Below are 12,732 nucleotides of genomic sequence, written 5' to 3'. Positions count from 1 at the left end.
CGCCTTTATTCAGACATTACTCCTCACCCCACAAAGCCACACATTTTGACGTTGTATTTACTTACACACAATTACAAAGTGAAAGTTTCTCACTATTAATACCAGCAGAGGCTTTTTTTCCCCACAACAAACCTCCTTTGTCTCTGCCTTCCTTCAGTGCTTTGCTCTCTGGCTTCATGAATGTCATGAATGGAACAACATATGGTACATACAGAAATCTATACATGCATATAGTTACAATTCACTTAGCTACTGTGGGGTTGATGTTTCTTGGCCATTACTATAGACGTGGGTCAGTCTTCCCACTGAATTTGAATTTGATTTGGGTTTCACCATATATGCTGTAAAGTCTTATCTCATATACACCGTTTAAGAAAATGTCGATTAAAGAAAGTAAACTCAGTGCACAAAATTAAATGAATTTGCATTATACTCAAGAAAGTTCATAAACAAAAGTCAAACAGTTCTTTTATATAGTCACAAGAAATATTTCAGACAATTTAAAGATCATTGATAAAAATACATTTTTGGGGGGAGGCTCCTTTCAGATGGAGGAGAAAACAATAAATAGTGTATTTTTGGTTTTTGATATCGTACTTTGGTTTTGAAGGATCTTTTTATGCTGAATTCACATTTGTTTGAATTGTTTTAAAGGCAAGCAGAAAACTAATTGTAGTTTTAAATGTGATTTTTTTTTTTTTTTTTTTTTTTTCCCACACATCCTGCCATAACAGGTCCTTTCTTAGACATACAGACTAGAATAACAAAACAGAAGACAGATGAGATTTTCAATGACTTTGCTTGAAGTTGCATTTAAGAAAGACTTTAGTTATTTGGTACAAATTACAGACAAACTAGTGTAGCTGGTGTATTGTAAAACAAAGTATATATCTGTTAGTTGTTGGGGATTTTTTGTTTGTTTGTTTGTTTTTCTGTTTTTGGATAACTTTCAGTTCCACTTTCAGGGATATTTTACCTCAAATTACAAATAAAATTAGTATTTTGTTCGCTGCTTATTTACAGAAATAAAAGCCTTTCACTTCCACCCCCTGTGACTAAACCTTGATTTGATGCTGTGCAAAACATTAGTCTACAATAAAATGTATAAGCCATCGTATTCACAAGCAATAAAAATGCGATTAGTTTAATAACATTTTTTTTCGCTGATTACCGCACATGATCAACACATGATTCTGCCAACGCATTCTCAGTCTGATTCCTGATAAGCATGATTATAAGCACTTTTAATGGATTACAATGACCGTACCAGAATAATAAGATGATTGCTGTAATGCTATTAAATTTAACACGGTGCTCCGATCCTTTTCGGCAGATTTGCACACTCAGATTCAGTAATCTCACATTATAATAACACAACGCAACAGTGGACAGATGACATCAGTGTCTCTTTGCTCAGCAGCAAGTGAAGCGGCAGAGCTCAAATCATGTCTCCTCTCAGTGGCCATATGCTGGAGTATGTAAACAAAACCCAATGCAAGCGATTCATTGATGGCCAAAGGTGGCACAACCTTTCCATTTCGCAGTCTCCTCAGCTGTTTGATTGGTGGAATGATCCTTGAAACACCTTCAGGCTGACTCATTTATGTGGCCAGACGTATAGAACAGGCTGCTGTCACTTTTCAGCGCTTCGTGTACTGAGAAAACAATCCAGCTCATTCCGCCTTAAACCCCCATGTATGCTAACTATTTTTGACTAATCTACAACATTGGCTTTCATGTGGATCGACGTGTTTGCAGCTCGTCATGCTTCTCCTGCTGCCAGTGTGATCTCCTCTCCTGTGTGGTACAGGGTCATTGGATGTTTAAAAAAAAAACAAACAAAAAAAAAACATCATGCAGTACTTCTGGCAAAAATGTGTGCTCTCCGTGTATGAGGAGAAACAACGGTTCTCTGTTGCAAAGCAAACAGGCAAAGAGGCAGAAAACCAGGAGGGGAATCAGGTAATTGCTCCATTTAACTACCCATTCAACCAACTACCTCTCAGTGAGGGGGCACCATAATTCCTTTCTAATGCTATTTCTGTAACCCTTCGCTCCTGACTCACATGCACATGTTCACCCTTTGCTTCTGCATCTCACAGACATGCCTCAGAACTCTATCTTGCAGGCGGGAAAGGTTTCGTCCTGCATGGCGACGGTGCTGTTGGACCCCAGGACGGTGATAGCCAGCTCCTTCTGCCTGTCCAGGGTCTGCTGGTACCACTCCTGCATTGACACAGACTCAAAGGTAGGGATCACTGTGACCTAGAGAGGCAAAGAAGAGTGAGGATAAATGAGAAGCTGCAAACATTTCATCTGCTGTCTTTTGAGTCACTCCTCAATATTGCGTTATATGTTGTCGACACCAAACTGCAAGTGGGTTGCAGTCTGGTGTCATGATGTGTTACATGCTTCAGGATCTGCGCGCCTTTTGATGCACCAAAAACTGTGGCACTACAAACTAGAGTCAAACACGAGTGTAGCTAATGACATTATCAGCTGCTGCATGGCAGTATTAGCTGGAACAGAGCCATTATTAATAGTGTTAGCTCCAGCTCCACTCATCAAAAGGTCTGGAACGAAAGACATCTTTAAAATTCATTCACTTGACAAAGACAAATAAATGAATAATGGGATAGCAACTTGTTTTTCAACTTCTGAAGGAAGCATGACAGAGTGAAAGTTACAGTGACTGAAACATCTCAAACACAGTTCTAGTCAATAATGCAGAGCACGATCTTGACAGCTGATTTCTTTCTTCTTCACTAAAGTATCGTTTCATAACTTTTGTAACATGCATGAATCTAATTCAGTATGTGTGTGTCGACCTGCATGGTGTCAGGCCAGGATCTCTTTGCATCCAGTAGAGCGTCCAGCGTTTGCTTGATGAGTTCCTCCCTCTCTGGACTGTCACCGCTGATGATGTAGCAGGAAGAGCGGACACACCTGAAGAAGTCTACAGTGACCGTTGTAGAGGAGGCACCGGAGGGGACGTAGGCCAAGTCCACGTACAAGCTGACTTCACCAGCAGAGGTAGACTTAGTGCCTGTGAGAGAAACAGGAGATGTAACTGCTCTGTGATGCTGAATGGAAAGAATCGATCGGATAAGTTATCATTTGAAAATAGAAAAAGAAGAAGAAAGGTGCCGCATATACCTGTGTTCGGGGATGATTTTGTCGGTGCGGAGCGGCTGCTGGAGGACGGTGTGCGAGTAGAAGTGGTAGAATTTCCTTTGGTGACTCCACTTTGCCGCTCTGTCCTGCTTTTCCCTGAACCTAACTTTTGGGAGCTTTCAATAGCCTAGAAACATAAAAAAAAAAGGTGAATTCACAGCAGCGCCTGAAACAGGAAGTTGAATCCCATTGATAAATGAGCTCATTCTGCATATTAAACACCGATGTTTCTTCAATGCTAATAAGACAAACTCACCCCTGGGGTTTTTTTCCCTCGCATAATGCTGACCTTAGCTCGCTTGCCGTGGGCATCAGAATCAGACTGAGGAACAGGCATTGAGGTGTCAGGATGTGGAGGCAGAGGTGGACTGTCCCTGCGAGGGGTTGGAAGAGGGTCTGAGGGCAAAACCTGACTAGTGCAGAGGTCATGGGGGGAGTTAGTCGGCTCACTACATGACTCATCCTCATCCGAGTCCAGAGCTCCGTCTGCTGTGGTGGATGGACAGTCTTCTGTACAAACAGGGGCATTTGACTCACTGGGTGACGTGTCCTTGGGGTTGTTATTGTTGTTGCCGTGATGTTGCGGAGCAAAGGCTCCTCTGGAGGCTTCACTAGCACCTGAGCTTGAGTCAGGAGGTTTGAAATGCTTGAACTCGCAAGGAGAAACCAGACAAAGATCCACATCATGAGGCGATGCCTCAAAGTGAAGTGTGTTAGGAGCTGGTGGTCGCCCTATCTCTGAACTTTGACCTAAAGATCTAGGAGGCTTCTTCATTGGTAAAGACATCCCCACGAAATGGCTCCCATTGGAGTGTGAGTGATGAACGCTGTCGTCCCCTTCTCTCTGGCTCACGTTGGTTGGCCCCTGCTCGAAGGACATAGACAGCGACTCATCTACCTCTGTGGACTGAGGCGAGCTCACCTCTGCTGGCATGGAGTGTGTCGTGGTAGTGGTGGTGGTGGCCACGGAGGGAGAGGGGTCTGAAGATCCATCTTTAAATGTACCCAAAGAAAGGACGCTTAGATGCTTCTCCCTGGAGTTGGCATGGCTCTCTGAAGTGTTTTTGGGCTGGCAGTGCTGTTCCTCACTTTGTCTTGATGATCCACTTGGCTGGTTGACATCAGCGGACTCTGAATTACCCATCTGGGCCTGTAACCTGCTGAGAGTGGCCCTGTTGCACCACACATCATCCGGGGAAAGACAGTAAGGAGTGTGGCCAGCACTGTTGGGCCTGGAGTCAGGGGAAGCTGGCTCTACGGTTTCCTCATCAGGACTGCCAGGGGCCTGATTCTCTGGAGACGACCTTGATGGAGGGCTGTGTCTCAAAGCCCCGTCCAGGAGAGTGTACTCAGTTGGGGTTAAGTCTAACTGGACTGTGCGCTCATTCTTGGGCGTCTTGTTTAAAGGAGATGGAAAACCCACAACCTTCGCTGGTTTTGTAGCGTTTCCAGGCTGATCTTCAGAATCTTTCTCCACGTCTACTGCAGCTTTCTCTCCAGTCCCATCCGATCCCATATCCAGCACATTATCAACACTCCCTCCTCCTGTTATCCTGACATCACCTGCTGCTTCTTCCCCTGGTCCATTGGCAGCTTCATTGTCCATCTCTTTGCTCAGATCTTCGAGGCTCTTTTCATTTCCTGAATCACTGCCTTTCTGCTTTCCCTCATCTGCTGCAACCGCCTGTGCTTCTTCTCGCTCACTTCCCTCCTGCAGCTGGAGGAAATCACCTGTGATATCCTCAGGTGTCGACCCTTTGGATCCACAGGGTTTCTCTTCGGGTTTTTTTTCCAGTTTTTGACTCGGCTGTTCTGTAAAATCTGGCTCAGAGTTTTCTACCGCAGGTCCAGGTTTCGTTGAGTTCTGTATCTTCTTGCCATCATTCGCCTCCTTTCCTGATGGTGTTCTTGTTTTCTTTGATCCTGTTTTAGAGTCATTTTTTGCTTCCTTTTTTACCTTAGTTTTATTCTCATTCTTTGGTTTGAAAGGGAGACCTTCCTTTTTCACCTGATCATTCTTCATGACAGTGTTCTCTTCTTTATTGCCAGCCTCCTTTTTCCCGTCCTTCGATCCACCTTTCTTTGATGTATTCTTCTCGGGTAATGCTCCTTTTTGCTTGACACCCACCTCTTTGCTTTTGGTTTTATCATCATCTCTTACTGTAACTCCATTTAATCCCTTTCCCTTTTCTTTCACTGACACCTCCTTAGCCTCTTCTTTCAAGCCTCTTTCCTTGCCATGTTTTAATGTTGTTTCCTTCCCTAGGGACCTGCCACTGTCCTGGCTCTCTGTCCTCTTGGCCTTCTTGTCCTCCCCCATCCTCTCTAAGTCGCCAGTAGTCACCGTAGGTTTCTGGAGGAAGGCCAGACCCTTCAGCTTCTCCAGCCCCTGCAGCAGCTTTGCTTGTGGGGTAACACCAGGAAACAGCACCCTGACCACCTTCTCTTGAGGGCACGCTGGGTGCCACACAAGCAGGGCAGACACTGAGGCCAGGGCAGTTTGGGTTTTGGAGACTGAAGACTCTACATCAGGCCAGTTTTGCATGAAAGTCTGGTACTCTTGGCTGTTTTTCCCAGGATTCAGGATGTACAAATCCAGCTGTCCCACTCCCATCTTCTGGAACAGGGTTAGGGGCTCAATGGGCAGTCCTTGCGGTCGAAACATTGGTTGTGGTCTGATGTCTAACTTCTTCAGTAAATGTAGGGTTAGGGCTGCCTGGTGTGTGCTCTTCATTACATTGTCTAAGCCTGACAGGAAAAGAATGACAGCTTTCAGTCTGCTTGATAGCAACTACTCATGTTACTTTGTGCCTTGCATTTAGAAAGCTAGCAAGGATCCTTGCATTGATGGTCCGTCACATTATGTAGCCTGGTAGCAGATCTCCAAATCTTATATAAAAATAAATATATTGCAAACATTGTAAATGAAATTAACTTTTCCAATCATCTCAATAATGACTGAAAAGGCCAAGCTATATTTCAGAGGTTCAGAAAAAACTAGTAAAAGGTTTGAGTTGGGATTATTTTAGCAAAGCATCAAGAATGTCTTTTTCCTGCAAGGGTTTGAAAGTGCTCGAGGAAATTTATAAAGCTTATTATTGAGCCCTAATGCTACACGATGTAAGAAAAATCAATACAGCTGTATATTGTTGTTCGGTGCACACATTAAAAAGAGGGATATCAGCCAATATTTCTGCTTTAGTTAGATCGTATTCACGTCTATACTGACTATAATACTAACATAGATTTTTATATCACTTACAAGGCTGTTGCTCCATCTGCAACCTGCTGGGGGCGTTAAAGAACACAACTCCAAGCTCAGGCGAGATCAACCTCTTAGACAAGTCATCTGTTGAAATAAAAGAAGAAAAACGCAAAGGTATTGTCAGACTTGAACACTTTTAACAAACAGGTAGACACGACTATAGTGGAATCTCAAAGTAACATTATCCTTCAGAAACATGTATTATCTTGCCTTTGACATCAGCACTCAGTTCCATCTCTGCCACCTTCCTCTCCAGGAAGGTGTTGACCCCCGGCAGGTTCTCTGTTCCAATGTGCGTCAATAAAACCGCATCAACTCGGTCGAGGTGTCGGACCAGCTTCCAGAAACAGGCCTGAGTGTCTGAACCGCCGTCCACCAGGACCGTGAACCCGTTAACGGCAAAGAAGGCACAGTCACCGCGGCCAGCAGGGAACACATAGCAGCAGGGTCGGGACAGCTTGAGGAAACCGACAGTGGTGGGAGGGGGCAGGAGGTCGAAAGTGGATGGAGGGCAAAGAGTACCAGAAATGAGGGAGGTGAACTCCCCCAGGGCTTCCATGGCAGGCAGCACCTCCGGGGGATTGATGTGAAGTGTAAACGAGCCCTGCAGAGGCTGGTTCCCCAAGAGAGTCTTCCTCCACTGACCAATGTTGGGACAGCTGAGGGTCAGGCTGAGCTTGCAGGAGGATTTAGAGATCTCCTGATCTAAAAACTGAAGACAGAAACAACATCCAATAGTTCACATCACCAGGGACAGATATATTGGTGTAAGGTGTTGACCGATTTCAAATTGCTGATCAGCACTCACAGCATCATAGGATTCTGTTTTTAAATTCTTATATAACTATGTTATATATAAAAAAGAAAAAAAAAAAGATTGAATATCAGTAATCAATTCTGAGTATCAATTTGACATATTTCACAAATAAATAAATAATCACAGCAGCAATTATGTCACTTTACAAACCATAAATGAAACTAATATTTTTTGTTTCCACTTTGCTGTTTTTCTTGCTTGGGGTCATTATGAAGGCAACGAATGTTCCTGTTGATCAGAAAAAACAAGCAATCTGACGATGTCTCATTGGCCTCTGGGAAATGTGATGCCATGCTATTTTTTTCTTTAACCAAACCAAATTGAAGAAATTAAGAAGAACTTACAGCTTGAGCTATAAGTGAGCAATCGACTTCCCTGCATTGTATAACATGAGTTGCTTGTAGAGAGGGAGGCTCGGCGCGTTACCTGCTCTGTGAGGATTTGTCTCAGTTTCTGTGGTGAGAACAGTCCTCTGTGAAATAGCAGATCTCCGCTCTCCTCCACGCTCTGCCCAGCCAAGATCAACAGCTTATGAGCTGATTCCCTGGACAGCAGAGCAAATACCTGACCAGGCAAGAGAGATGGTGGGATGTGATATCTTGTACATTTTTCTTTTACAATCAAAGATCTAAGAACGAGAGAGCAGCAGAATAAGAGCAGATAGAGGAGCAAATGTTTGAAACTATTTTCAAGCAAATTAGCCTTCGCTGTAGGATTTTATTTCTAGACCAAACTAATGTTTTACTTGTGGAAAAGGTTGAAAGAGCCAGTTATAACTGAAGTTATATGAAAATATTTCAGTAAAATTATATAACGTTATTTGCATGCATATAAAAGTCAAGAAAGATACACAGTCATGTTCCTGTTTGAACTGCTTTAAGAGGAAACGCATAATTGTAAATGTGCAAAGAGAATAATGTTCCCCACTTTGGTCCAGCTCTTATTTGGAAAGAGTTATTATCCATTCAGTTAATAATTAATCAACCAGGTCTTGTCTCCGCACCTCTGAATGAACTTGTTCCTGAGGTGGACTGACCAGCACCAGAGTGTCCAACACTTTGGTGTTGTGACGCAGACACTTCTGCCCTGAGGGGGCAACAGAGAAAAACAAAGGGTGAAAAGAGAAAGGCAGACGGGAGGGTAACTGACAGGAAACAAGCAAAACAGTCACATGGAACAAGCTTACAGATCTGAGCAGCGGGCAAAAGGCCAGGAGCAAACTGAGGTGGGGAGGGGGCTCGAAGAAGTCAAAGAGAAAGTGAAGCTAGAGGGATCATTGGACAGGTGATTGACTCAGTGACTGAAAAAAGAGGAAGGAAGAAGGGTGGAACAGCTGAGTCAGAAAGACTGTGGAAGGATAAGATGCCAAGTTTACTCAGTCTGCAGTGACGATCCAGTCCGAAGGGAACTGGAGGCGAACATGGACAACTAGAAAACAGTGACCCAAATATGAACAGAAGTCTCTTTGTCTGTATTTCAAGCTAGAAGCGAAGCACAGCGAAAGCGATTGACATGGCTCAAAGGTTATTGCGCAGAAAAGCACATTTCACATTCTTTTCATCCGTGGCACAAACTTAAATGGGAAACGTCTTTATGATAGAAAATGTAAATGAATATTTTAATATTTCGGGAAACACATTTATTGACTTTCCTGCTGAGGCTTTGCTGAGAAGATCAATTTCATCACTGCTGCCCATTGAATATGAAACTACAGAGAAAAGAGGTTAGCTCAGCATAGAACATAGTCTGAAAACTATGACCTGTGTCTCCCTGCTTCCAGCCTCTCCGCGAAAATAACAGGCTGCTTGCTCTGCTACATATCCATCATATTTGCTGTTGAACTGTTGATTTCCTCTAACTCTTAGCAACAAAGCAAATAAGCAAATTTGCCAAAATGTCACCTCGCTTTCTCTTTCGTTCCAATTTTCCAAAACCCTGACACACACCGAAAATGACATTTGCTGAGCTCTACACTAAAGCCACCGGGGAAGTATCTACCACATACAGTACCAGGTAACCTTGGCTGCTGCTCCTTCCGCCCTCCCTGGAAGAAGATGTGTCTGTTCTTGCCTGTGTTTGTCACCTTACTCCACAGCTCAGCTGTAACACCGCTGCCTGACTCTGATGTTTTCGCTGTTGATCACTGGCTCTGCATAAAAGGCTGTTACATGCAGAGGGACGGAGGGGTGGCACAGCTTGGATGCAATTCTCTATTGTTTTCTGTCCAAAGGTCCCACCCATGTTTAACAATCATAAGACTGCTCCTCCACTTTCCTTCCTTCCTTCCTTTCTTCCTTCCTTCCTTCCCGACCCCTGACCAGCCAAGCTGGCGACTTACGATGAAAACGGGTCTTTCTGTGAGGGCAAAGAGTTTGGGTATCAAATTAAAAAAATTTTTTTTTTTTTTTTTTACCTGTACCCTTGAATGAGGCTGTGTGATGGGACAGGAATTCTTGAAGATAAAGGTTCAGGTTACAGGATTTTAAGTCAATGTCCCATGACCGAACACCTGCAGATGTAAGAGACATTTGGTTTTATGATGCAGCCCTTTCCTTCTCTTCAGTCACATGTACATTACTGTCACAAAACAAAAGCTGCACTGTGCATAGCGATGCATAGTGCAATCTATCTTTGCATAACTATTCAAACTGTTATTTAGCTATCTCTGAAAAAGCTGGGCGTGCAAGGGAAAAACACACATGACAATTAGAAACAAGAATGATGTGAAAGTGTCCAAAATGAATAGTCACTTTGGGTGTTTTAATGAGAGGAAGTGGACAAGAGGTCTGTCTGTCATCCAGCAGTAATGAAATGTGGGTTAGCCAGTGAGAATGATAAATATCTTCATGTCTCCTGGTATCTGCCCTTATGTTTCCGTTGCTCTTTCCCCTGCTATCTGCAGCATTTTAACATGCTAAATTATGCACTCAAATTTCTGATAAATGTCCATGGCTGCACTCCAACAGTGAGACTCTGTAATGTGTTGCATGAGTCCCACCACAGTGGGCAGAAGGCAGGAAAAACACAATGGCCCATCGCCTACAAGTGGCTGCATGTTGACTAAATACCCCCCCCCCCCCCATCTCCTGACTGCTCTTAATTATAACATGCTTGGAGGGATGAGGTGACGCTGATGGTTGAGCATCGCCAGATGACGCATCAGCAGGGTGGATAAAATCACATAAACACCGCAGTGGGGTCAGTGCAACATTCTGGGGCGATGATTTATGCGACGAGATCTTGCAGGCGTTTGAATCTTTAATCCGCCTGTATCCAAATCAAAATGACAACACCGCATCTGAGCTGTGTGTGTGTGTGTGTGGGGGGGGGGGGGGGGCTGCTGGAAATAAACGTACCTCGTTCAATCTCCCTGCTGATGTGTCCCGTGTGTCTGATGTGAGCGGTCCCTCCGATGATGATGAGCAGGGAGTATTTGTGGGGGCAGAAGTCCGGATCTGCGCTCGCAGCCAGCCTCGGATCATCCCGGACCTCCCTCTCCGGCACCCGGCTGGACGCCATGTTGGGAACTTTCGCTTGGATGTGATGTCATTGAAAGAAAAAAAAAAAAAAAAAAAACATAAAAAAAAAAAAAAAAAGGAAAAAAAAAACCCACTGACAGCAGCTTTTATTGTGAAGAGACGACAGTCAATGTGCTGGTATGCCGCCGTGCATTAGTGGATGTGTAGGATGAGGCTGAATTATTGATGACACACGGAGAGAGGAATCAATATCCTTTCTTTATTGTTATCCTTTAAGTGTCTTAGGTTATTTGAATCAGGGGAGCACAGTTAATCATTTTAATCAACAATACACGACCAACTGATGTTTATGGGGTAAAAGAAAAATCTGTAGCAAAATGTAGTACAATTTTACCTTTACTGCAGATTTATGCTTTCCATCACACACACACACAGACACAGATAATCTTGAATTGAAAAATTAGTTTAATGACGTCATCACCTTACAAACGCTTGTCAGGAACAATTATCAAGAAAAAAAAAAGAAGTGAAAATCCAACATAAATTCTCCTTTTACATTAATACTGATCAAATAAGAGACTCACACAGACCACTGAAACTGTTCAAAAGATATTTCATTCAGAGTTTATATAAGAAAATGTCCTTCCTTAATGATATGTAATGCTGGATTTGTAAATGTACACAATGAGAATGACACTAGTAGCAATCGTTCCTGTTATTCTTTGCATTAAGGAGCCCCTGGCCTCATCTCCTGTATCACCTGCACATCTTTTTTCTTTTTATTCTTTCACAAACATTTAAGAACATAAAAGTTACAGGAAGTTCCCCGTGGGCAGCTGCACAGTGTGCCAATTCGCGCTCCTTTACGCACAGCACAAGGTTCTCCAGCATCACACTACAAAAAGATAAATGACATTAAATAGCCTTCATTAAAATTTCAGGTATAGGCCATGTGCTTATTTTCTTGAACATCCGATCTTTGGTGAGCAGTATGAAGCCTGACAATAATAATACTAAAATATAACCCATTGCTGAAATGCCGAAAATGCTTATTATCCTTCAAATTGTTTAATAATGTATAACTTTCACTTACCGAAGGCAACCAGCCGAGCTTTTTCTCCAAGGGCATCTCTTTGCTCCTCAGCTTTTCCAAAACTTCTTGTAGTGCGTCAATCTGCAAAGGAAAATTAGCTTTGTAACTGAAAAATTAATTCTAACATTAGAGACTTGTGGCAATATTTGGATACTTTTACCCTTTAACTTGTCATAACTTAATCCTATTTATACATACTAAGCATTAGCATTATCTGCATCCATTACAGACTTTTTGTTCCCTTTCAAATCTCTCACCAGGTCTTTCTCTTGTTGGCTTTTCAGCGGGAAATCCAACGAGCGCGTCTCCAGAGACGAGTCCTCCGCGCGAACGAGCCACAGGAATGCGCAGCAGCATGTGGCCGCCAGGAGAAGAGCGCGCACGCTGACCATGGTGCTGAAACAGAACCGGGAGGAGTCCTTCTCTTCAGCCGGTGGATGTCTGGGGGAGGTCTGGAGGTCTCCTGCCCAAAGAACCCCCCATCTTTATAGCTGCTGACACCATTCAGCCTCTGAAATATTCATGGAAGGTCCGCTGTGGGTGACACCACTCAGCACCTTTGTATCTGAAGCAGGAAGGGTCCAGATGACATCAAGGTGTGGGGGGGTTAAGGCCAACTGACATTTTATAAAACATATTTGACCAAATAATTTGAATCTCCTGGGGTTAGCGCCTGGTCTTTCTCCGTTATCACATAGGTCCATTTGAAAAACCACCAAGTTGATGAGAAAAGCTGTCTTATCTGAAAAAGTTAATCTTATTATATAGGCTGTTGTGTATAAAATAAGCTTTGCGGTTAACATATATCTGACTCACTAGGGAATAGTGATGTGGGAGGTCTGGTCTAGTTTCTAGTCCCTGGATGGGTCCCGTCTCTGGTCTAATGTGGTCTGGTCTGGTCTAG

General features: G+C 43.4%; 2 protein-coding genes across 2 annotated transcripts; both read right to left on the bottom strand.

Moving 5' to 3' along the window:
• Positions 1–676: 676 nt before the first annotated feature.
• LOC115036206 (microtubule-associated protein 1S-like) lies at positions 677–8,770 on the bottom strand. Its single transcript, XM_029494339.1, has 9 exons — positions 8,753–8,770; positions 8,260–8,520; positions 7,683–7,820; positions 6,650–7,151; positions 6,437–6,523; positions 3,431–5,922; positions 3,157–3,301; positions 2,829–3,046; positions 677–2,265 (listed from the first exon to the last, which is right to left on the bottom strand). Exons 1-9 carry the CDS (start codon positions 8,768–8,770, stop codon positions 2,110–2,112), a joined length of 4,017 nt encoding a protein of 1,338 aa, XP_029350199.1. The 3' UTR covers positions 677–2,109.
• Positions 8,771–11,522: 2,752 nt separating this feature from the next.
• LOC115036432 (cocaine- and amphetamine-regulated transcript protein) lies at positions 11,523–12,220 on the bottom strand. Its single transcript, XM_029494626.1, has 3 exons — positions 12,086–12,220; positions 11,829–11,909; positions 11,523–11,630 (listed from the first exon to the last, which is right to left on the bottom strand). Exons 1-3 carry the CDS (start codon positions 12,218–12,220, stop codon positions 11,523–11,525), a joined length of 324 nt encoding a protein of 107 aa, XP_029350486.1.
• Positions 12,221–12,732: the final 512 nt, after the last annotated feature.

Source organism: Echeneis naucrates, chromosome 22 (genome assembly GCF_900963305.1).
Source record: "Echeneis naucrates chromosome 22, fEcheNa1.1, whole genome shotgun sequence".
NCBI lineage: Eukaryota > Metazoa > Chordata > Actinopteri > Carangiformes > Echeneidae > Echeneis > Echeneis naucrates.
This window is presented reverse-complemented; position numbering and strand designations above follow the sequence as displayed.